Genomic DNA, 24,562 nt, shown 5'->3' with positions numbered 1-24,562 from the left:
TGTACTTGACTTTGTAGGACACTGGCCTAAAGGGCAATCCCCTACTATCTTTGAAATTTCAATTTTCATTTTAATTTCCTTCATTTTTGGAAATAGTGTCTAACTGTGTTTCCCATGCTGGCCCGAAACTTTATCCCTGACTGGCTGTGATTGTGTGATCCTCCCAGCCTAGCTCCCAACTCTGTAGTCTATTTTTTAATTCAGCATACAATAGAGACTCTCTGACCTGTCCTTTCGTGTATAAAGTGGGGTTGATTTGCTATGAAACTTTGACAAGTTCTTTAGTTCTCTGGGTGTCAATAGGCACCTTACTAAAATATAAAATAAAGCCCCTAGCCTACTTCCCACAGAGGTCTGGCCTGATGATCAAGAAAAAGTGGAGTTTGAAGAGGCAGAATCCAGAACTCTTTGGAGAGACACTTCGGGACTTTCATGCTGTGTCTGAGATTAGTGCTCTTGGCTTTTATGTGGCATCCATAGGTAGTACCACCCACAACTCTCTAGTGCACTCCTTTCTGACTGACTATGGTCAATGAAGATCCACTCCTATGACTAGAATGCAGTGAGCTTTGCGTACCAGATGTGAATCTGAAAACAGTGGAACAATGGGCCAGGGTGGCTGCTGTCAGAGAAGTCCTGATGTGTGCTCATCCATGAATCTAACCCATAAGCATGTGCTCAACCATCTGTCAGCGTTCTAGCCTGTAGCAAATGCATTCACAACCACACATTTTCAAGACTTGCCAAAAACCAGACCCCATTTATTATTATTTTATTATTATTATTATTGTTGTTGTTGTTTTGTTCTTCGAGACAGGGTTTTTCTGTAGCTTTGGAGCCTGTCCTAGTACTCACTCTGTAGACAAGGCTGACCTTGAACTCACAGAGATCCACCTGCCTCTGCCTCCCAAGTACTGGGAATAAAGGCATGTGCCACTACAACCTGGCTTCCCATTTATCATTTTATTGTTCATGCGAACTGTTTTGGTGCTTTAAATGAGATTCCTCTCCACACTCTGTACTTGGAGATGGGAGTACTCTCCACGGGTCTTCAAAAGTCACACTTTGTAGTTCTCTTCTCTAGAGATAGTCCCACTTTAAAATTTATGATTCAACCTTTAGCCTTGAATGTAAATCTGATGCTGAGTAAACTATGTCTATAACCAATACATTAAACCTTCTTAGAGGGAATTTCATAATTTTATTTATTCTGTTCCATCCCAAAGTTTTAAAACTTTCTTAGATGTCACTCTTTACCTCAGACAAATCTCCCCGCCCCCCGCCACATTCCCTGAAAGGTGTTATACCTACCATGGTGAACTTGGATTTCTTATCGCCATATGTATCTCATCTGCAACAGAGAAATGTAGGCTGTGAACATAGTCATTGTACAACTGTCCTCCATACCAGAACCTGAGATGAACAGTTAGTAGATTACAGGGATTCAGGCCCCATCTTCAAGGAGCCCACAGTCTAGTTAGGAAAAGAGAAAATCTTGCTCACATAGAGACACATGTGCAATATGAGAATCAAAGGCAAAGTCTCTCTCAGGGCTCCAAGGCTGACTTTCAGAGAAGGGAAACACTAAAACTGATCTTGACGAGCACGACAGAGCTCAATGAGAACAGAAGATGCTCCAGGCTAAGCAAAAGCTTAAAGACAGGAAAATGCTGTTTTGGGGCCCTGTGAATCAGCCAGTGCAGTTAAACATGGGGTTTGAAGGGTAGCAGACTGAATAGGTAGGTTGGGACGGATTTAGCAGAGGTTTGAATGCTAGTCTGGGGCATTTCTAGAAAGCTTGTTTTATTCTGTTTCTGAGCTGAGAACGGTGGAAAGTTTCATAGACAGGTTTAAATTAGGTTATCAAACCCAGACCCTGACTTTTACCCTTTCAGACCTTGTCAGAGGCCCTCTAGACACCTAGCTCAGATTTCTTGCTACTAAAATTATCTTCTTGATTCTTGGCAGTGTCATAAGGACAAATTTATAAACATAAAAGATATGTTAATGTGATTGGCTAGATTACCTTGGACAAGCTGTCCCTTCCTCAGACCCATTTCCCTGTGTTTTTTTCTGTGGGTGTTTGAAAGGAACAAGTAAGATAAATGAAATGATGCTTTGTGGACAGTTGAAACCACAAAGACGAGTAAGATCTTTAAAATAAACTTACACTAGTTATGTGTCTTATTGGGGTTAAGAAACTTGTGTTTTATAAAGTCTGTTTCTAAGACTCTAGGGGTTCTCTGCTAATCTGAAAGACCTAGTTATTTTTTAACTTTAAATTGACACCTAATTATACATACTTGTGTGGTACTGTATATTTTAATACTTGCATATAATGTGCAATGATTAATTGGGATAGGTATAACCTCAAATATTTATCATTTCTCCTCTCTACTAGCTACTTAGAAGTATAATTACTTGCTTTCAGCTATTGTTATCCTTCTGATGCACAGCTTTAGAACATCAGAAGTTAGTCCTGCTCTTTACCCGAATCCCACACCAGTTGTTCTTTCTTCCCCTCTCCTTTTCCCACTAGTCTATACTCAGCTTCTTACCAACATCTTTTAGGTTCTGCAAATAAGTGAGAACATGTAGGATTTGATGTTCCATGCCAGACATAGTTAACAGAAACTGAAAATGAGTTTACCTCTCTAATTGATTCTCAGGAACTCTTCATGGTGCAAATGTTAATCCTGCATCATAATATTGTGATAGAGTTTACAGATTACTTGAAAAAACCGACTCATTTACTTCACAAATGGAACAGCAATGTTGAATAATATATATTCAGCATTTCCCAGGTTTCTTTATGTATATCAGTATGTTGGCTCTTCACTAGCCATGAAGGAATAGGCACTCCTTTCTTTCCCTATATACCAAATGAAAGAGCAAAACAAAGCAGACAACAGCTAAGTCGCTGAAAAGTTAGCCTTCTGCCCAGTTTCTTAGATCCAGCAATGGGACAAAGTGAGTTTCCACCCAGGCAGTGTGGCTTCATACTCCATTATTCTTAACTGTTGTGGTCCACTGCCACAGTAGGTGCATTGCCATAGGTAGAATTTTGGTATTGAAAGTCTTATATGATATAGACACAGCAACTGGAGGGAATCTAACCCTTAAATAGACGAAGGTTCTGAGAAGATATTTTAGGAAGCTTCTTAAAAGTCAGAGTAGAGCTGGGAGCATTTGAGGGCAGGGCCTGGAGATTTCTTTTCCTGGGAGACTGCCCTTGCGTAGACCAGCTCAGTGGAAGAAAGTTGAGCTTCCTAATACCCAATCACTGGAGGTTTGTTGGAGGTGGGAAGGTTATAAAGAATGGAGTAAAAGGGCACTTGGACATCTTCCAGGCGAGCTGTGCAGTTGTATGAATTCTACAGATACAAGTCTCAAAATAACCAGGGAAATGGCAAGAAGAGTAGGGACAAGTGAAGGGGAGCCATCTGGATGAGGTGGCTCTAGCATGTGAATTTGTGCTGTTTAGATATTGGTCATTGTCTCTTGTCCCTCCTGTATGCTTTGCTCAATGCAGTTTCCACTCTCCTAAGTCCCCATCCCAACAACTTGCCATGATGAGCTTTAGCTGGGGTTTGGATTAGATTGTGATGCCATTATTGCTGGGTCATCTCATAGCATTGGCAGCCATGTGAACTGCGCTTACATATCGGCTCTCTGCCTAGCAATGGCTGCATTCACTCCTATTCCCAAGGTGTCAGATTTACTTGATTTATTTAACCTTGGCTGGAGAGAGTATAAAGTTGATCGGATAGTGCCAATCTCTTTGAGGAGCCCCGGACAGCTCATTTTAAGAGGGAGAGGTCTTGTGGAGAGGCAGGCAACAAACTCCAGGGAAGGACAATTTTGCAGTGCCTTATTGAGTAGGATGAGCAGTGAGGTAGTGAAAGTCTACTTCCAGACTGAATCTTAAATTGCTAGCTCAAAACATCGCATTTTGAATTAGGGCCATTATGTTTGTGTTTTTGTTTTGAGGGTTCATGTAATTCTGGTGTGAATCTCTTTCTGTGTTGGAGCTTCACATTGTAATTAGGCCTGCTATTTTAATTTCAAAGCTGAGACCTATCTCCACCACCTTTGCCATGCCACACCACACAGGATGTAAGCACATGATCTTTGGGATTTTTATTTGCATACTCTACTAGTCCTGTCTTCATTGGCAGGAAGTAACTGGTCAGACCTGGGCTGTCTTGCTGGCTGCCCTCCTTGCTGGGCTCCAATTTATCTTCTATGTACATAGCCCTTAGAGTTCAGAGGCCTCTGCTGACTTCTGCCTAGCCTCTGGCTTTCAGCACCCACGTCCCCACTTGTACATACAGGAGCAGAAGGAAAAGAGGGAGCTGGAGATAGTCTTTGAGAGGCTCAGAAAACCAGTGATTCCCCTGGCCCAGCCCTGTCCACTTGCTGCTGTGGCCGCGACATCAGAAAGGACAGCTAGGAACATAGAAAGTGAGGTCCAATACCTTGTGGTCAGTGCTGTCATTGCTGCAACGTCTAAGATGTCTCAAGAGATGGGAGAACTCACTCAAACCAGGTTACAGAAGATCTGGATTCCACACAGCAGCAGCAGGCTTCAACAGCGAAGGGGCTGTAAGTGGGGTTTACATTTGTGGGAGGTGGTGGTAGGGGTCTAGAAAAATAAATGGTGCTCCCTGTCCACTCCTGCCCTCACATAGAAGTTGGAATAGATAAACGATTGCATAAAATAGCTGGAACATAACAAGAGGCTAATATGAGAAAGGGTAAGGAAGTAAGAAAGAAAGGCAGGCAGAGAACATAAAGAATGAAGATTAGATAAAGAGCACCTAAACTATAGGTACCCCAGACTAAGGGCTTTTCCCCTTGAATCGGGAGCTTGTTTGGAATGCTTCTTTCTAGAATGTGAAGGTTCTAGTATAGTACTATTCAGAATATTTTAGTTTGATTTCGTTTATGAAGGATCTGGAAATGGATTTTGTTTAATTTATGCCAGGGTGAAATAAGGTGATGGTTCCTGGCATCATGTCTTGGAGGATAGGTGCTGAGTCCACAGCGCTACCATGTCAGCATTGCCCTTCTGCTTTCACTGTCCTTTTAAAAATAAGCCTGTGCCTGCCTGGGCTGGGGAAGACTAAGTACTGGGCTCCTGTATTGCCTTCCTGGCCTTGACATTTACAGATAGCCTTGCTTTTCTGAGGAGCTGAGGGAAAAGATGGTATCACCAAGCCAAGTCTACTAGTGTATTATTCAACTTGAAATTTTAAGGAACAGGCTGAGGGAAAGTAAGCAAAGCTTGGAAGTAGGCTTTGAAACTGAAGTATGCCATTTCTCATAAATAACCGAGATAATTGTGCAACCAGGTGTTTCCATCCCAGCTTGAGAGTGTAGAAGGGGGCTAGAGATAAGACATCTGTGAACTGCAGGACTCAGACAGCTCAAGCAGCTGCGGAGCAAGCTTCCAGACTCAAAGTTAGAGGACGGTAGTCCTAAGGCATACTGTGGGTATTACTTCATCATAACTGTTCCAGGAAGACATACAATATTAGATTAGTGCATGGGATGTTGGATATGTATACAGGAAGCAGAATGGAGGATAGAACCCAATGTCATGTTCTCCATTGTTCTCTCCATCAGCAGTCCTAATTACTCATCTGGAAATATAGGAGTTTGTATGAGATAGAAGCTCATTCCACCCTTACCTGTCCAGCTACTCTTGATCCTCTTGGGTTTAGCTGACAAGCAGTGAAACCACTCTGCATAGCTAGATAGGTCTTCCAGAGTGAAACCCCTTATATTCCTGAGAAATCTGACCAATATTCAGGAGGCAGATTCAGGAGGATTGCTGTAAGTTTGAGAGCTAATCTTAGCTATACTGTAAGTTCTCAACCAGCTAGAGGTATATCTCAAAACCTCTATCTCAAAAACAATACAAGAACAAACCCTGCACAAAACAGAAAAATATGTGCTTATTTTAATTCTGAGCACCATATTCCTTAATTGTTCGTAAGAGTAATACTTACCAGATGCAAGGCTGTGTAGCTTTGAGTCCCACCTCCTGTCTTTCTTAATGTAGACAAGCCTCTTTTTGCTTCTGTTGCCTCACCTGTAAACTGATAGTGATAACAGTGCTGTCGCAAAGATGAGATAAGCTGAAGTGGGTAATGTACTTAGAAGAATGCCCAGCACGTACCATGCACTCAGGAAATGTTATTAAAGAAAAACATGGTCGCCTTCTTTTATTCACCATCATACCCAGTGTGAAGTCCTGAGCCTGGCCCAGAACAGATGCTCTGTCAATAATCACTTGGCTTTTTACTTTTACTTTTACCATCACTGTTTTCACAACACTTCTTAATAATTAACTGAATTTTGTGGCCAGGGCCTTTGGCAATGTCTGCCTTTCCTCCCAGGATAGGTAGGCAGGTATTGACCTGAGAAAGGTTTGACTCTCTTTGCTTATAGCATCCTCTTTGGAGTATAGAATCAATCATTTTGTTCCGACTATTAATTGTATAAGCATGTATAAAGTGCTTGGATAGCTGCACTTTCTTACTCAATATTATATGTATATGAGGCACACATATTACTGTTGTACATATTCATAGCTTGTTTATTTTTCCTTGCAGTATACTATTACATTTTATGACTATCTTGTGGTTTATCTGTCTTACTACTGATGAGCATTAGGTAATTTTAAAATCTTAGCTTTAAACAGTAGTGCAGTGAACATTTATTTTGGTAGTGTAAACTTCCATCTTGCCCTTCTTATGGAATATCTTGACTATTCTTGGCCAACTGCTCTTCCCCATAAATTGTGGAATCGTCTTTTCAAGTTATACACACAGAGAGGCAATATTTGAAGGATTTGATTGGAATCACACTCAATCTATAAATCAATGTGGGGAGAATAACCATTTTCTGGTAGGTATTTAATTTTCCTTAAACATGATATATCTCTTGAAAAAATTTTGACTTTTTTCATGTCATTTGGAGTGATGTTTTATTATTTATTCTAGGAAGGGTTTGCACATCATTTTAAGGAGTTTTTCTTGTTTATTTTTATTGTTACTATAAACAGTACTTTTGTAGAAAGTTGTGTTTTATAGTAGTATATGGTGAATTTAAAATTGACGAACCAGCCAGGCGGTGGTGGCACATGCCTTTAATCTCTGTGAGTTCGAGGCCAGCCTGGTCTACAAGAGCAAGTTCCAGGACAGGCTCCAAAGCTACACAGAGAAAACCTGTCTCAAAAAACCAAAAAAAAAAAAAATCGGCAAACCTACTAGGCTTGCTTATTAGCTTTGGCAATTTGTATACAAATTACAACTTTCATTTTTCCGCAGCAATCCTTATCCTTGTGATCCTTAAATATCTTTTTTTCTTATGTTAATGCTTATATTTTCTTATATTAATTGCTAAGACCCCACCTCCAAAACACATAAACACACACATAATACAATGTAATTTTAGAAAGTATGTTAACAATGAACATTCATATCTTGATACTGCTTTTAAAGAGACTGTTTTTGAAAGTTTGAACATTGAATAATTGAATGTAAGGTTTTCTTTTTGGAAGATACCTCTTAAGAAGGTATCTCTTTATTCCTAATGACATAGTGAGTTGATGTTGAAATTTATAAGATGTAGTTTCTGTGTCTATTGAAATACAGCATGATTATTTTAATTTTAGCTTTTTTTGTGCTGCATGGTTTTTCTTATTATGAGCTAATTTTGCAGTCCTGGGACTTAAAGGTACTTCTAAATTTAGTTCACCAAAATTTTGTTCAGTACTTTCATATTTTCTTCAGGAGAGAGTCTATTCTAATGTTGTCATTTTCTGGTTTTGGTGTCAAGGTTATACTAACATCGTGCGGTGAAATGTGAACTATTTTCTTTCATTCCATCTCTGACAGGGATTGTCCCAGAACTGTCTGTTCCTCAAATATTTGGCAGAACTTCCAGATCAAACAGTCTAGTCCTAGTGGGTCTTTAAAACCTTTTAAACTGTTATAGTTTCTTTGAAAGTTATGGAGTTTGTTTGTTTCCTGCTTGTACTTGTATTAATACTTACTAAGTTATGATTTTCTTAGAATTTTCTATTTTACAAGTTTTCAAGTTTATTTAGATTTTGTACGTATATCTTTTAAAAATGTCTGTTTGTTATTATATGTTCTTTTTCTAAGATTCATTTTTTTTATTGAAAACTTTCACAGAATAGATTCTCTAACAACACTGTTTTATTGTACCTTTGGTTTTTTTTTCTCTCAACAAATCTTGTGAACAGTTTATAAGTTGTATGGTTCTTTTTAAAATAAAAAAATCAGCTTTGGACTTTGTTTCTTTAAGCTTCATTTTTTGTTTGTTCCTCCTTTACCTTTACTTTTTGTTTAATTTGCTTTCTAGTAACTATTCATGTCTTGCTCTCTTTGGATATTCTTTTAACTAGCAGAGTTAGATGGTCATCTCATTTATTTTCAGGCTTTTTTCTCTTCTGATCTATAATTGGTCTACTAAACCTGACTTGTGTTGTATGTATGCATAAGTCTTTCTAGACCATTTGTAATTAGATACTGCCATAGATTTGCAAAGTCTATCACTTATCCAGTTGCCCCCCTTGCCTTAATCTCTATTCCAGCACTACTAGGACCCTCCTGACTGTCATGTAGAAGCTAAGAGGTTAATGCTTGGAGCAGCAGGACACCTCTTCTACTTAGTGCCAGCCCTTGAACCAGCTTCTGTTTAGATAGGTCATTGCCTTTGCCATATCCACTCAAATTCCATTCCTGCAAGAAAACAAACTTTGTATGATCCCAGTGCCTTGATATATGCTTTATGTAGCATTTGGTGACTGTTCTCTGAGCACTTGAAAAGACTGTATATTTTACCTTTGTGTTGTGTTTATCTTAGGTTTTGTTTGTTAATATCTTGTTTGTTAATATGGTTGAAGTGTGCCAATATTCTACTGGCGTTTGAACTGCCTATCATTGTGGATAATTGGTCAAAGTCTCCTAATAATTTGCCAATTTGTCTGCTTGTTATAAATAAATTTAGATAGTTACAAATAAATTTAGACTGCTGGTTAAGTTTCAAACCTGGGGCAAGGAGTTGAAGTGCCTATTTAACATATCAAAGCTGGACCTGACAGCCAGGTTCTCCCAGCATCCCTCAGTCCCTACCTGTTTCAGAATATGACTGGCATACCTTGCCCTCTGCCCTGAACTCTCTGGCCCAGGGTCTGGACTGCCCTTCCCCCAGAGTCTCTTCCCTGTATAATCCAAGCATTTTGATTACCTGCCCTTTTGTACCTTTGGCCTCCTGTCTTCTGCACCTGATTCCCCCTCTTTTCTCTCCCTGCATTTTCTCTTCTTCCCACAAGGCCCAACTCAGTCTGGTTATGTCCACTCTGGACTTTCCCTAATGTCCCATTCTCTGACTATACTCTCTTACATATCTCTATAATAAACTTTCTTCTCCACCATTCCTAGGAGCAGTCATGTCCTTTCCTTTTTTCTTTTTTTCACTGCTCTATCTTTGGGAATATCAAATAGTCAGTTATTGTTATATTGCCCTACAATCTTGTTTTCCTGTGATATTAATATACACACACTCAGTTGTATTAAGTTTAATGTTTTCCTGATATATTTTCCTTAAAAAATTGTTTTATTTTGTTTGAGACAGGGTCTCTATTAAGTTGTTTTGGCTGTCCTGAAATTCATTATGGAGACCAGGCTGACCTCGAACTTTCAGAGATTCACCTGCTTCTCCTTTCCAAGTCCTAGGATTAAAGGCATGTTCCATCACACACATTGAAATTGGTTTTTTATAGATAAACAATTCATATAACATAAATTTCACCATCTTCAAGTATATAAAAAATGGTTTTGAATGTATTCATATAGTTGTACAACCATCACTAATTCTAGAACACTTAAAATATGTATTTAAAAATTGGAGGAACCTTGGGGGATTTGAAGATCAAGGGAATAAATATGACAAAAAATATATTGTATTCATGTATGAAATTCTCAAAGAATAAAAATATTTTCAGATTTAATGGACTTATAGCTACATATTTGTGGGAAACAGCATATTTCAATATGCATATACAGTGTGACCGATCAGATTAAGTTAACTAGTCTATTCATCATCGAGACATGTATCATTTATTTGTGTTGCAGATATTTAAAAGCCTCCCTACTAGTTATTTTAAAACTCATTGTAGGAAAAGGAAACTTTATGCTTTTTAGTGTACTTTTCCATTCCAGCCTTCCCTCCACCCCTGGCAACTACTAACCTACTCTCTGTTTTAATGGCTGAGTCTATTTGAGGCATTCCATAGAAATGGACACGTCTACTGTGGCCTTTAGTGTTTGATCTGGTTTGTTGTGCGTAATGTTTTCAAGGTTAATGTATGTTGTAGAATGTTTATAGCATTTTATAGGCAACTATTATCTTGCTATATGAACATACCACTTTTTTCATATACTCATAAAGTGATTGGCATTTTGGTTGTTCCCACTTTTGTCTACTCTGAATAATGCTGTCACAAACATTCCTTTCAAATTTTTATATGGACATAGTTTTTATTTCACTTAAGTGTGAAATTCCTGAATCATAGAAACTGTCTACAATGATCTGAGTGAATAGTCTACCAAACTGCATTTAAAAGTGATTTCATCGTATTTTATTTCCCAAAGAAATATATGAGAGTTTCAGTTTTTCCATATCTTCATGAACATTTGTATTGTTATTTTTAATTATTATATACATATAATATTGTTTAATGCTTCTCTGGATCCAATTTACTAGTACTTTGTTGAGGTGACATATTGGTCTGTAATTTTCTTCTGATGTCTTTGTCTGACTTTGGTATTTCAGAAATATTTTCATTTCAGTATTCCATCCCACTAGCCACACACTTTCAGTGTATCAATTTTGAAAGCAACATCTTCAAATCATAGCATTTGCCCTAGGCTTTACAGCATACATTTAAATATTTAAGGTTATCTTCAAATAAATTGTTTATCTTCAAATATCACTTCATGTATTGCATAGATAGCTTTTACCCAAGGATTCCTAATTCTTCTGACTTTACTTTTGGGACTTTACCATTATCATTTCATTTATCCATCTGCTATAATCACTCATTGACCTCTGGCTTCCATATGCACAGGCATGCGCATACTCATCCACACACATATGCTTACACACACATACACATACTAATACACATGCAAAAAAGACCTCTGTCCAAAGGGAGTAGTCTTCAGAGAAATGCAAATAATAGCATTAGTGATACATTACTATATGCCTATTAGAATAACCCCAATTTAAAGATATACAATTCTGTTTTCCATCATTAAAGCTATGAAAAATCAAAATATTTTACCTTTATTGAGTCATTTTCCAAGTCTTTTCCTTTTTTATATAGAGCTAGATTTCTTAGATCGATCTAAAGAGCTAAAGTACCTTCAGAGTTGTCTAAAGTACCTTCCAGCGCTGGTAATAGAGCAGACCTGTTAACAGTGAATTGATTTTTAAGGACATATTGCTTAACATGTAATTCTAGGTTGACAGTTTATTTTTTTAATTCTATTTCACTGGCTTCTGTCTTTTGATAAGCCTCTGAAATATCCATCATTGTTCTTTTAAAGATTGAGTGCCTCTCCCTTCTCTCTTTATGATGTCGTTCAAGATTATCTCTTCTTGCTTTTTGAGAAATTTGTTAAAATTATAGTTTCCAGAGATTAGAAAATTGTTTAGTGTCTTATTTTGGGCTTCCATTTTGGCCATATTTCAGAGAAAGTCTCTTCTATGTCTTGTAGCGTTCCCAGTTGTAATCAATATTACAGGAAGCTTCTCTTAAAGGAGTTGTGCCTCTGCTTGTAGCCAGTAAACAGAGCCTACCTGAGAAAAGACAGTTACCAAGAAGCTGTACTTGTCTCTGTTCTTATCTGTTTAGAATCCTTTTTTTAAAGCTTTCTCAGGCTTTCTGTGGAAATTTTTGCCAAACGTTTGGGCATCATTTGTAGATGGAAGTTTCTGTCCTACCTAGTCCCACAGTCATTCAGTCCCAAAGAAACACATAGAGGCTTATATTAATTATATACTATTTGGCCTATTAGCTCAGGATTATTACTTACTAGCTCTTATGACTTAAATTCACCCATAATTCTTGTCTATGTTTAGCCATGTGGCTTGGTACCTTTTCTCAGTAAGACACTCTCATCTTGCTTCCTCTCCATCTGGCTGGTGACTGACTCTCTTTCTTCTTCCCAGAATTCTCCTAGTCTGGTTGTCCCACCTATCCATCATGCCTAGCTACTGACCAATCAGCATTTTATTAGACCAGTATGAGTGACAAATCTTTATAGTGTATAAAAGCATTATCCCAGATCATACACCATCTAGTGGCCTGTTTGGTTCTTGAATAGAAGTCTTAAAAGATAGTTGAGCTCCAGATTTGGTATGCTATTTAGGACCAAAACACTAAGAAGTCATAAGTAACCTCATTTTTTTTGTTTCTTTTCAGTGCTTTCCAGTTTCTTAGGCTATTATTTTCTGTACTATGTTCAGATCGGAAACTACTCACAGTAATGGTTATATTCCTTCTAGAAACAATGTAGAAGGAGAGGGAAGAGGTAAAACTCCTGTGAAGTCTGCTTGTGTTCTCTTTCAAACTCTAAAAATGTTCTCATTCCACAGGGTTTTTGATTCCTACAAGGTCCTATTCTGGGCCACTTCTACTTCTGAGATCCCTTTGTTGTTGCTTCCTTCATTATAGACCCAAAGACATAGAGTAAATAAAATCCCAAGGAAGGCTGGAATGTACCTCAGTGATGGAGTACTTGCTTTAAGTTCAACTCCTAGCATTTTATATTTTAGTAAATGATAGATCGAAGAAGATTCCAATAAGATCAGGCTATATGTGTTTTGTAGAAAGCATATAGTTGGATTTTATTTGGCATTGGAATCTCTGTCTTTGATTGATGTGCTTAGGTAATTTATATTGAAAGTCATTACTGATATACTTGGATTAAAACTCACCATCTTGGTGAACATTGGGGTGCCCATCTGCAAAATCAGCACTCAGGAGTCTAAGGCAAGAGTATCATGAGTTTCAGGCCAGGCTGTGGTACCTAGGAAGACCCTATTTCAAAATACACATAACTTTCCCTGCAAAATTCTCCCATTTTGTGAAGCATTTTCTGTTCATTATATTTGTTCTTGTTATTTCCTATTCATAGTACATATTCACTTTTCTTCATTATGTCTTCAAATATTTCTTCTGCCTAGTCTTGCTTCTGTATGTACATATTAAGTATATATGCATTGCATTTCCTCTTCATATTTTTTGTTTTCCTATTTTCTTATGTTTTCTTATTATATTTGACCACTTAAATTTTTAAAATATATCTGGCACGGTGATGCACACCTTTAACTCCAGCTCTTATGAGGTAATGGCAGTGAATCTCTGTGAGTTTAAGGTCAATCTGGTCTATATAGTAAGTTCCAGGACAGGCAGTGCTACACAGAGAAACACTGTTAATAATAATAATAATTTTAAATAAAATTGCCCATATTTATGGGATTCCTGAAACTAATCGCCATAGAAGGACAAGGTCCACATGATTTCATTCAGAATCTTATAAAGTTACTTCTGTAGAAGTTGACAGTAGAATGATGGTTATCAGGGACTGAAGAAAGAAAGGCAGATAGCCTTGGTTTAAGGTTGCTTTATGGGTATTAAATTATGCTTAGTTATGAATGAGTTCTAGTGTACTGTTATACTAAGGGAACTATATACTGTAATTACTACATATTTTTATTTCAACATATATTTTTGCGATTCTGAGGATCAAATGGGCTTTGAAGGTACTAGGCAAATAAGTGCTTTACTACTCAGTTATGTCCCTAGCATATATTGCATCTTTTTAAAAGCTAGAATAAAGGATTTTGAAATATTTAGTCTATTTTAAAATATGTTTTAAATTCATTTTTACTTATGCTTATGAGTGTTTTCCTGCGTGTATATAATGCATGTATAAAATCTGTGTGCACGCACTGTCTGCACAGGCCAGAAGGTGCTGTAATTCCAGGAACAGGAGTTACAAATGGTTGTGCACTGCCTTGTGGGTGCTAGGACCTGAACCTGGTCTCTACAAGAGCATCAGGTACTCTTAACTATCGATCCATCAATTGCTCCAGCCCCTAATTTTTAACATTTATTCATTTTTAATTTTTGAAATTGTTATTATTAATTATTTGTTTTAGATTTTTTGAGATAGGGTTTCTCTGTGTAGCCCTGACTATCCTAGGACTATCTCTGTAGACCAGGCTGACCTTGAACTCATAGAGAGATCTATCTGCCTGCCTTTGCCTCCCAGGTGCTGGGATCAAAAGTGTGAGTCACCACTGCCCAACTTTAAATTTATTTTTATACAATATATACTGATCATATTTTTTCCCTCCTCAACTTTTCAGGTTTTTTCCATCCCTCCACCAACCCACCCCAACTTCAAGTTCTTTCTCAAAAAAGAAAAAAAAAAAGCTGGGTAAAACAACAAAAGCAAAAAATCTAAACAGACAAATAAAAAGAAAACAAATAAGACAAAAACAAAACAAAGAGCAATGCATACTCATACATACACACACAAAAAAAGAAAACCCACCCAATCCATTTTTTCTTGACCCACTTATTCCTGGGCATTGGACACCTGCCCTCTAGTGTGCTTGATATAAGGCTGTGACACTCTATTGGAAAAAAAACTGATTTTCCCTTTTCCTACAGGTATCAACTGCAAATAGCTTTTTGGTTAGGGGTGGGAATTTGTGTCCACTTCTACATCCCAGTGCCAGAAGTTTGTCTGGTTTGAACCTGTGCGGGTCTTGTGCATGCTGTCACAGTATGTAAGTTCCTATGTGAATCAGTCTTGTGTCTGAAAAACACCCACTACCTCTGCCTCTTAGAATCTTTTTACTTCCTTTCCACGTAGATCCCTGAGGCTGGAAGGTAAACGTTTAATGAACTGAGTGCTCTAAAGTCTCTTACACTCTGCAGAATGTCCAGTTGTGGGTCACTGTGTTAATTACCATCTACTGCAAGAATAAACTTCTTTGATTAGGGTTGCGTGATGATCTGCTCTATGGGTATAGCAGTATGTCATTAGGACTTATTTTATGGCTATACTCCTTTAGCAAAATAATACTATTAGTTTTTTCACTAGACCTATGACCTATCTAGTCTCAGGTTCTTGGAAACTGTAGAAATGTCATATAGTCCATATAATGGAATGGGCCTAATATTCAATTGAAAAGTGGTTTGTTGTTCCCATAGCATTTGTGCAGCTATTGGACTAGTGTACCTTGCAGACAGGTCTCTGTTATGGGTCTCAGATTTGTAGCTGAGAGATAATTGATGATTACTTTTCTCCTCTGATCATGTGTAAAGTACCTTCTGGTACCATGAAAGTCGGTAGGAGTGAAGGTTCTAGTTGGGCATCAGCTCAGTCTCTCAGTGTTCAATTACATAAGTACTATCTTGTCATGGAGAGTAACCAATATCCTTGGCAATAGCCTGTGATATTTGGGAGTTTCTATGGTATTCCTTTGGTTAATGACTCAAGAGATAGCCCATTTCTGTCACTGGAGGTTTTACTTGGTGTCATAAGATGTCTTGTTGGGGCATGCTCTCCCATATTATATGGTATCTCCATTTAGATTCCTTTCATATCTGTATAAATTTTAGGAAGTTTCTATAGTAGTAGGTTTCCATGTGACTTCTCAAAATGCCTTTAGTACTAGTTGGCCCTCCCCGTATTCCCTTTTTACCTTGCTCTCCTGTTCCCCTCCTCATTTAATCCTATTCTAGTTTCCCCTTCATCCCTTTATAGCACTACATTCTAATTCCCTCCTTTTTGGGAGATGCCTTCCTCCCTCTTGTTTCCTTACCCAGTACCTAATATCTGTGCTTTTCTTACACACACACACACACACACACACACACACACACACACACACACACACGTGCACGCAAATAAATTTATCCATATATAAGAGAAAACATGCAACAGTTGTTTTTTGTGGTCTGGGTTACCTCACTCAGTATGATTTCTCTAGCTCCACCCATTTACCTGAGAATTTCATGATTTCATTTAACAGCTGAAAAATATACCATTATGTAACTGTACATTGTTCACCAGTTGATGGATAGCTAGCATTTTTAGTTTAGGGCTGCTAGGACTAGAGCAGTAACGAACATGGGTGAGTAAATATCTCTGTAGTAGGATGAAGTGTCTTTGGGTATCTGCCTAAGAATGATACAGCTGGATCTTGAGGTAGATCTATTCGCAGCTTCCTAATGAACCACCACACCAATTTCCATAGTGGTTGTGCAAGTTTACACTTGAACCCTTTTCCCACATCCACACCATTTGTTGTCATTAAAAATTATTTCGATCTTTTCTCTGTCCGTCTTTTGGGTAATTTGGCTAAAAAGTTGATCAACTTGGTGATTTTTTTCAAAAAAACTTATATTTATTTTTTGAATTTTGTTTGTTTGTCTTTATGACAACTGAGTTTGATTACTTCTTCCATTTATTCTTTTCAGATCTTACTTTTTCTTGTTCTACAGCTTTCGGGTACATTGTTAAGTTAATAATATCTCTCCAGGTTTTGATGTAGGCACTCAGTGCTGTGATCTCACCTCTTATAACTGTCTTCATTGTGTTCCCCAGGTTTGTGCATGGTATGTTTTCATTCTCATTCTAAAATTTTTAAATTTTTAAAAAATTAAATTTTTTAAATTAAAAAAATTTCCCTCTTGATTTTTCAGTCTTTTTTATTATTGTATTTTTGTTATTTAAAACAATTTTTCAATTTAAATGTATTTTGATCATATTCCTTCCCTCCCCCAAGTCCTTCCAGATCCTCTCCCCATCCTTATCCACACAACTTTACTTTCTCTTAAAACAAACAAAATCCAATACAACAACAAAACCTTCAAACCAAGAAAACAACACCCAAAAATAAAAGAAAACATCAAACCAAAACAAAATAAAAGCACACACACACAACCAAACAAAAACTATGGAATTCATTATATATTGGTCAACTACTCCTGAAAATGGGGCCTTTCCTGAGTGTTTGATAGACCCAGTGTCACTCCACTAGAGAAAAATGTTTTTTTCCCTCTGCCAGCAGGTATAAGTGACAGTTCAGTGGATAACCTTTACCCTAGTAGTTATGTTTTCACTCCCTCGTTCATTCATTCAAAAATATATAACAAAATGAAACATAAGATAAAAATTATGACTTTGAAGTTGGACAAGACAAACAAAAAGAAGGAAAAAACCTAAAAGAAAGAAGATGACTCAGGGACCCACTCATTCACACACTCAAGAATCTCATAAAAACAGTAACTTGGAAGCCATAACATACATGCAGAAGACTTGGTATAGACCCATGCAGGGCTTGTGAGTGTTCCAAGGTCTCTCATGCTGTGTATAATGTCATGGGCCGAGGTTGTGGAGGGTCTTCTAAATAGAGAGTAAAGCAAGGTGTTCCACTAGCATCTGCTTAGTAAGTCCCCTGGGAATGAGTGTAGAGAGGCTGTAGCACATGGTCTGCTCCAGAGCTGGGGATGAAACTGTGGGATTGGATTTGGTGGAATGAAGGGAGAGGTGAAGATCTGCAGTCAGCCCATCTGCTTCCATGGTCAGAGTGACCTGTGGGTTCCCAGGGGGTGCCTGCTAGATTTGGGGGCTGGAATAAAGTAATATGTTGAGGGAGGGAGGGTAGGAGAGGAAGATTTGTGGAATCCACTGTAGATGGGGATGGGTTGGGGGAGGTTGCAGCAGGTTTTCTGCTGCAAAGATGGAGATGAGGCTGGTGGATTATGTTTAGAGGAGCAGGAGAGATGAAGTTCCGCATTTAGCTTACCTCTTTCCCTGAATGGAAGGGCCTGTGTTCTCAAGCAATTTTTCTGTCTTGATTCAATTTTCATTCAGTTTCCATGAATTCGTATGGTTTCTGATATTTATATTATATTGATATCCTACTGTAAACCAATGTGGTCAGATACTATGCAGAGTGTCATTTCAATTTTTCTTACATCTATTGAGATTTGGTTTGTGTCCTTATATGTGTTCAGTTTTAAGAAATTTCCCATGAGATTCTGAGAAGAAATTTTATTCTTTGGAGTTTGTGTGGAATATTCTGTAGATGCCTGTTATGTCCATTGGATTTATGACATTATATAACTTTGTTGTTTCTCTGTTAATTTATGTATGTATAATCTACCTTTTGATGAGAAGGGAGTATTGAAGTTGCTGGGTTCTCTGGCAGACAGATCTGGGGCATAGCCGAACCAGCCAGATTCTCCCTGGGGCTGAGTGGGATGGTAAGTGTTGAATGACCCAGCCCTCCCCACTCCTCTGGCCACCAGGGAGAAACACACCCACTGACTTGGGAGTCTGTCGAAACAGGAACTCATTTAATGGTATCAGGCAGGAACTTGTATAGGGTTGGGATGGGTTGAGGCAGAGTAAGGAATAAGGGCCAATAATGTTCTGCCACACTAGCGGTGGCTGGGAAGAGGTGTGTTTAGGTCAGGTAGTCAGAAATAGGTCTCCAAACTTGAGCCAGGCTCAGGAAGTTACACTAGACCTCACCAAACTCAAGTTAGGCTCAGGAAGTTACACTGGGCCTCACGCCTGGACCCCATGAGGCCCAATGAAGTCACCCACTATCACTGTATTGGGGTCAATATGTGATTTTAGCTGTGGTGGTGTTTTTGTTTGGTTTGGTTTGGTTTTTGGTTTGTTTGCTTTTATGAACCTGAATGTCCTTGTGTTTGGCTCATTCGTTTTTAGAATTATCCTCTTTGTAGATATTTCTTTAATAAGTTTGTAATATCCTTTCCTATCTTCTGATTACTTTTGTTTAGAAGTCATTTTGTCAGATATTAAGATAACTTGCTTCTTGGGTCAATTTGCTTGAAATACTTTTTTTCCATTCTTTATTCTAAGATAATGCCCCTCCTTGATGGCGAGATGTGTTTCTTGGATGTAGTCTAATGGTTGATCTTGTTTTGGAATCAAATCGGTTAGTTTTGTCTTTTTATTGGGTATTTGGGACCATTAATATTGTAATTCAGTGATTATTGATTTCTCTTATTTTGTTTCTATGATGTGGATTCTCCCCATTTTGATTTACTGTTTTGGGATTACTTATTGTTTTCTTCTTGACTGTAGTTGACCTATTTAAGGAGATTTAAGTTCTCCTTCTAGTGCCTTCTTGTTGATACATACTGCTTAAATTTGCTTTTATTTTTAATGTTTTTTTTCATCTATTGTGATTGATAGTGTTACTAGATATTGTACTCTAGGCTGACATCTGTGGTCTCTCAGAGCTTGTAGAACATGAGTTCAGGTCCTTCTGGCTTTCAGAATCTCCATTGAAAAGTTAGGGACTATTCTAATAGGTCTGCCTTTATATGCTACTTGGTGTTTTTTCCTTGTAGCTTTTAATATCTTTTCTTTGTCCTGTATATTTAGTGTTTTGATTTTTATGTGTCATGAGAAATTTCTTTTCTTGTACTGTGTATTTGATGATCAATATGCTTCTTGTAACTTAATAGGCATCTCTTTCATTTGATTGGGAAACTTTTATGTTTTTAAAAAGTATTTTCTTTGTCTTTGACCTAGTTTCTTCTCCCTATTATTTGTAGGTTTGTTCTTTTCATGATGTCCCATATTTCTGAATATTTTTTTTGCCTAGAACTTTTTAGATTTAACATTTTCTTTGACTGATCTACCCATTTCTTCTACCTTATCTTCAATACTTGAAATTCTCTTCTATGTATTTTAATCTGTTGGTGAGGTTAACTCAGAGGTTTTTGTTTGACAGCCAGAATTTTTATTTCCAGTTTTATTTCAGTTTGGGTTTTCTTTAGTGATTCTATATTTTTTTTGTTAAATTCTGCTTTCATATCTTGAAGTGTTCATGATCTTTGTTAGGCATTTATTCATGCCCTTTAAGATCCTTGAAAATATTTACAGTTCTTATTTTGAAATCTTTGTCTTGTGTTTCAGCTAAGTTGCTTTTCTCAGCACATGTTGCAATAGGGTTGCTGGCTTCTGGAAAAGGCATATTATCTTGGCTGTTCATGTTTGTGGTTTTGTGTTGCGTTTTAAGCAGCTAGAGCCATGATGTTTGAAGTATTTCTTGGCTTAGATATTTAGTATTGTCAGTGTTGGGTGAGTGGGTCATTCATTGTTTGCTGTTGCCCACTTAGGGTCCTAGCCAAGTGTGGTGGCTGTGGAGTCCCTGGTAGAGAGTGTTTATAGGGGTCAGTAGGTATCACAAAAGAATAAAGATAGGCTAGAAGGAAAGTTTGAAAGGGGTGGCCAAGAAGAACTAGGGGTATCCTGGGTCTATACTAATGGTAGAGTTTCCAGGGGACAAAGGTGGGCTGTGAATATGGGCTCTTGTAGGCAGACTGCAGGAGGACTAAGAGTAAGTCTGGAGAGACCACAGTGGAGGATAGAAGGATAATAAACCCGATGTACCTGAGTTGCAAACTAGTGTAGCCACTGGGGACCCTGGTAGAGAGTAGTTTTGCAGGTCTGCTGGTGTCACAGAGGAGTGGAGCTGGGTTATACGACTTAAAGGGGCAGTAGGAAAAAGCAGTATAATTCTTGTGTCTCTGTAAGGAATATGGTTCCTATTTACACTTTTTCCCGACTGCTTTTAAGATTTTATTTTTGTACTACTTATCTCTAATTTTATGTTTCCATATGATTCTTTACATTCATGCACACATACACACACACACATACACACACACACACAGAGTGCTTAGAGTTTTCTATGCTTCTTAGATCTCTGGTTTTGTGTCAGTCACTAATTTTGGAAACTTTAGTCCATTGTGTCTTCGAAGTATTTCTTCAGCCTCTTCTAAGCACATTATTGTACTGTTTATTAAGGTCCCATAGTTTTGTGGTCTTCTTTGTTTTTCTTTTATTTTTGATATTATAAATGCATAATTGCCCCTTCCCTTTCCTCCCTCCAAATCCTCCCATATATCCCTCCCACTCTCCTTCAAATTCATGGCCTCTTTTTTCACTGATTGCTGTTATATATACATATGTATATGTATATACATATATATTTTTCAGTGCAACCGTATCAGTTCATATGATTTTACTCATATGTATTTTCAGAACTGACCATTTGGCATTGAATTACCAATTGATGTACTCTTCCTTTGGTAAGACTATATTGCTTCTGCTCTTAGCATTCCTTATTTGTCTCTATGTAATTCTTTGTGTAGGCTTGAAGCCTTGTAGTCTTTCCTCATTGTGCCTTGGCAGGTTTATTGTTATCATTGTTCAGCTCATGTTTATTCAGTCATGTTGGTGAGACTTCATGGGTATACCACCTGAAATTACTAGGAGACACAATCTCACTGCAAACTCATAGAATCTCTGACTGTTATATTCTTTCTGCTTGCAATGTTTCTGTTCCTCATTGTTTCCTGAGCCTTGGGTGTAGCAGTATTCATTGGAACTGGGCTCTATAACTCTGTATTTTGATTGGTTATGGTTTTCTGTAATGGTGTCAGTATGTTGCAAAGAGAAGTCTCCTTGATGAAGAGAGAGGACTGTACTTCTATGTGAATATAAGGATAAATGTTTAGATTATTTTAGAGATTGTGATGGTTTAGTAAATCAGTGGTAGATAGCTATCTCATCATGTGTGATTACCTTTCAAATAAAACATTTAACACAATAGTCATAGCCAGTTTAAATCCTTAGTCTGAGATTTCCAGCACCAGTGTCATAACTAAGTCTGTTTCTGATGCTTTCTCTCTCTTCAGACTTTTTATTTGGTTTTGATTCTTACCCCTTTGTAATGCTCCCAACAGACATCTCTTGTATCTCATAAAGATACATTTCACTACTATTTAATCTTGGATTTTTTAGGTTTCTTTAAACATTTTATGTGTATGAGTGCTTTGCTGCATGTGTATGTGCTTCGGGAGGTCAGCAGAGGTCAGCAAAAGGCAACAAATTCCCGGGAACTGGAATTACAGGTGGTTTTCAGCTGACACATGGTTGCTAGGAACTGAACCTGGGTCTTCTGCAAGAGCAGCAAGTGCTCTTTTTTCCATTTGTTTATTTTATTTTTTAAAAGAAAACAAACTATCTTTTTCATTTTACATACCAATCCCAGTTTACACTCCCTCCCCTCCAATTCCCTCCACCTTTCCCCCCACCTCACCCCCATCAACTCCTCAGAGAAGGTAAGGCATATTGCTTTGGGGAAGGTCCAAGGCTCTCCCTGCTATATATAGGTTGAGCAAGGTATCCATCCAAAGAGAATAGGTTCCCAAAATGCCAGTACAAGCAGTAGGGATAAATCCTGGTGCCACTGTTAGTGGCCCCACAGTCTGCCCGAGCCATATAACTGTCACCCACATTCAGAGGGACTAGTTTGGTCCTATGTTGGTTCCTTCCCTGTCTGGCTGGAATTGGCAACAAGTGCTCTTAGTTGCTGAACAATCTTTCCAGCCCCCTTCTCTACTATTTTCAAAGAAGTTATTTAGTTTGGTAGTGAAAAATGGGGAAATAAGATTTCTATGTTATTAAGTCTCAGTCCTTGGCAGGTTGACCTTATGTATTATTGGCAGTGTGACCATCACAATTGTTCTTTTTGTGTGTGTGTAACTCTTTTTTTACATTTTTTTATTTATTAAAAATTTCCACCTCCTCCCATTTCCCTCCCACTCCCCTCTCCCCCTCCCTCTCCAGTCCTAAGAGCAGTCAGGGTTCCCTGCCCCATGGGAAGTCCAAGGCCCTCCCCCCTCCATCCAGGTCTAGGAAGGTGAGCATCAAAACAAACCAGGCTCCCACAAAGTCAGTCCATGCAGTAGAATCAAAACCCAGTGCCATTGTCCTTGGCTTCTCAGTCAGCCCTCATTGACACCCACATTCAGAGAGTCTGGTTTGATCACATGCTTCATCACTCCCAGTCCAGCTAGCCTTGGTGAGCTCCCATTAGATCAGTCCCACCATCTCCGTGGGTGGACGCACCCCTTGCGGTCCTGCAGTCCTGACTTCCTTGCTCATATTCTCGCTCCTTCTGCTCCTCATTTGGACCTTGTAAACTCAGTCCAGTGCTCCAATGTGGGTCTCTGTCTCTATCTCCATTCATCGCCAGATGAAGGTTCTATGGTGATATGCAAGATATTCATCAGTGTGTCTATGGGACAAGGCCAGTTCAGGCACCCTCTCCTCTGCTACTCAAGGAACAAGCTGGGGACATCTCCTTGGACCTGGGAACCCCTCTAGAGTCAAGTCTCTTGCCAACCCTAAAATGGCTCCCTTAATTAAGATATCTATTTCCCTGCTCCCATATCCACCCTTCCTCCATCCTAACCATCCTCTTCCCCCAAGCTCTCCCCAATCCTCCCCTTCTCCCTCCCCATCTCCCCTTACATCCACCCCACACCCATCCCCGTGCTCCCAACTTTTGCCTGGCAATCTTGTCTATTTCCAATATCCAGGAGGGTAACTATATGATTTTCTTTGGGTTCACTTTCTTTTTTTTTTGAAAGTAATTTTATTAAATTATAAAAGTTTCCATTTACACCCCTCTTCCCAACACCCTCCCACTCCCCCCCCCTCCCTCTCCACGTCCCTCTTTGTCCCTAAGGGCAGTCAGGGTTTCTAACCCTGTGGGAAGTTCAAGTTCGTCCCCCCTCCCTCCAGGTCCAGGAAGGTGAGTATCCAAACAGACTGGATCCCAAAAATCCAGTATATGCAGAGGAAACTAGTCCCAGTGTCATTGTCAATGGCTTCTCAGAAAGACTCCAGGCCAGCCACATTCAGAGAATCCGGCCACATTCAGAGAATCTGGTTGGATCACGTACTCGTTCAGTCGCAGTCCAACTGCCCTTGGTAAATTCTCATTAGATCCGACCCCTTGTATCAGTGGGTGATAGCATCCCTCGCAGTCCTTCGTCATTTTCTTCGTCCTTCTGCTCCTCATTTGGACCTTGGGGGGCTCAGTCTGGTGCTCCAATGTGGGTCTCCATCTGTATCGCCATCCATCGCCAGATGAAGGATCTATGGTGATAAGCAAAATATTCATCAGTATGGTTATGGGCCAAGGCCGGTTCAGGCACCCTCTCCTCTGTCCAGAGAACAATCTGGGGATCTCTCCTTGGACCTGGGATCCCATATATAATCAAGTTTCCTATAAACCCTAAAATGACTCCCTTAGTTGAAATATATTCTTCCCTGATCCCATATTCATCCTTCCTCCCTTCCCCCCATCCCGGTCAACCGAGCTTTCTCCATTCCTCCCCTACTCCCTTCTCTCTAACCCTCTCCCCTTCCAACAACCTTCCCACCCACCCCCCATGCACCCAAGGTTACCTGGGACTCTTGACTATTTCCTACCTCCTGGCGGATAGCTAAATAATCTTCATCAGGTTCATCTTCTTATTTAGCTTCTCTAGGATCACGAATAATAGGCTCAAAGACCTTTAAATTATGGTTAG

General features: G+C 38.7%; 1 protein-coding gene across 6 annotated transcripts in view; it reads left to right on the top strand.

The window, feature by feature from the left end:
- Pfkfb1 (6-phosphofructo-2-kinase/fructose-2,6-biphosphatase 1) overlaps positions 1–24,562 on the top strand; it is a 67,831-nt gene that overhangs the window by 1,309 nt on the left and 41,960 nt on the right. For 4 of the 6 annotated variants that reach the window (XR_015000474.2, XR_015000473.2, XM_048441591.3 and 1 more), the window contains exon 1: positions 4,470–4,605. The exons of the other annotated variants lie outside the window; for them this stretch is intronic. Coding sequence is in view for 2 of the 4 variants with exons in the window: in XM_048441591.3 (XP_048297548.1) it covers positions 4,515–4,605 (91 nt within the window). In the remaining 2 variants the exon portion in view is untranslated. Of the gene's footprint in view, positions 1–4,469; positions 4,606–24,562 lie in introns of those variants that run through there. 6 annotated transcript variants of the gene reach the window in all.

This window comes from Myodes glareolus, chromosome X (assembly GCF_982192425.1).
Source record: "Myodes glareolus chromosome X, mMyoGla1.1, whole genome shotgun sequence".
Lineage (NCBI taxonomy): Eukaryota > Metazoa > Chordata > Mammalia > Rodentia > Cricetidae > Myodes > Myodes glareolus.
This window is presented reverse-complemented; position numbering and strand designations above follow the sequence as displayed.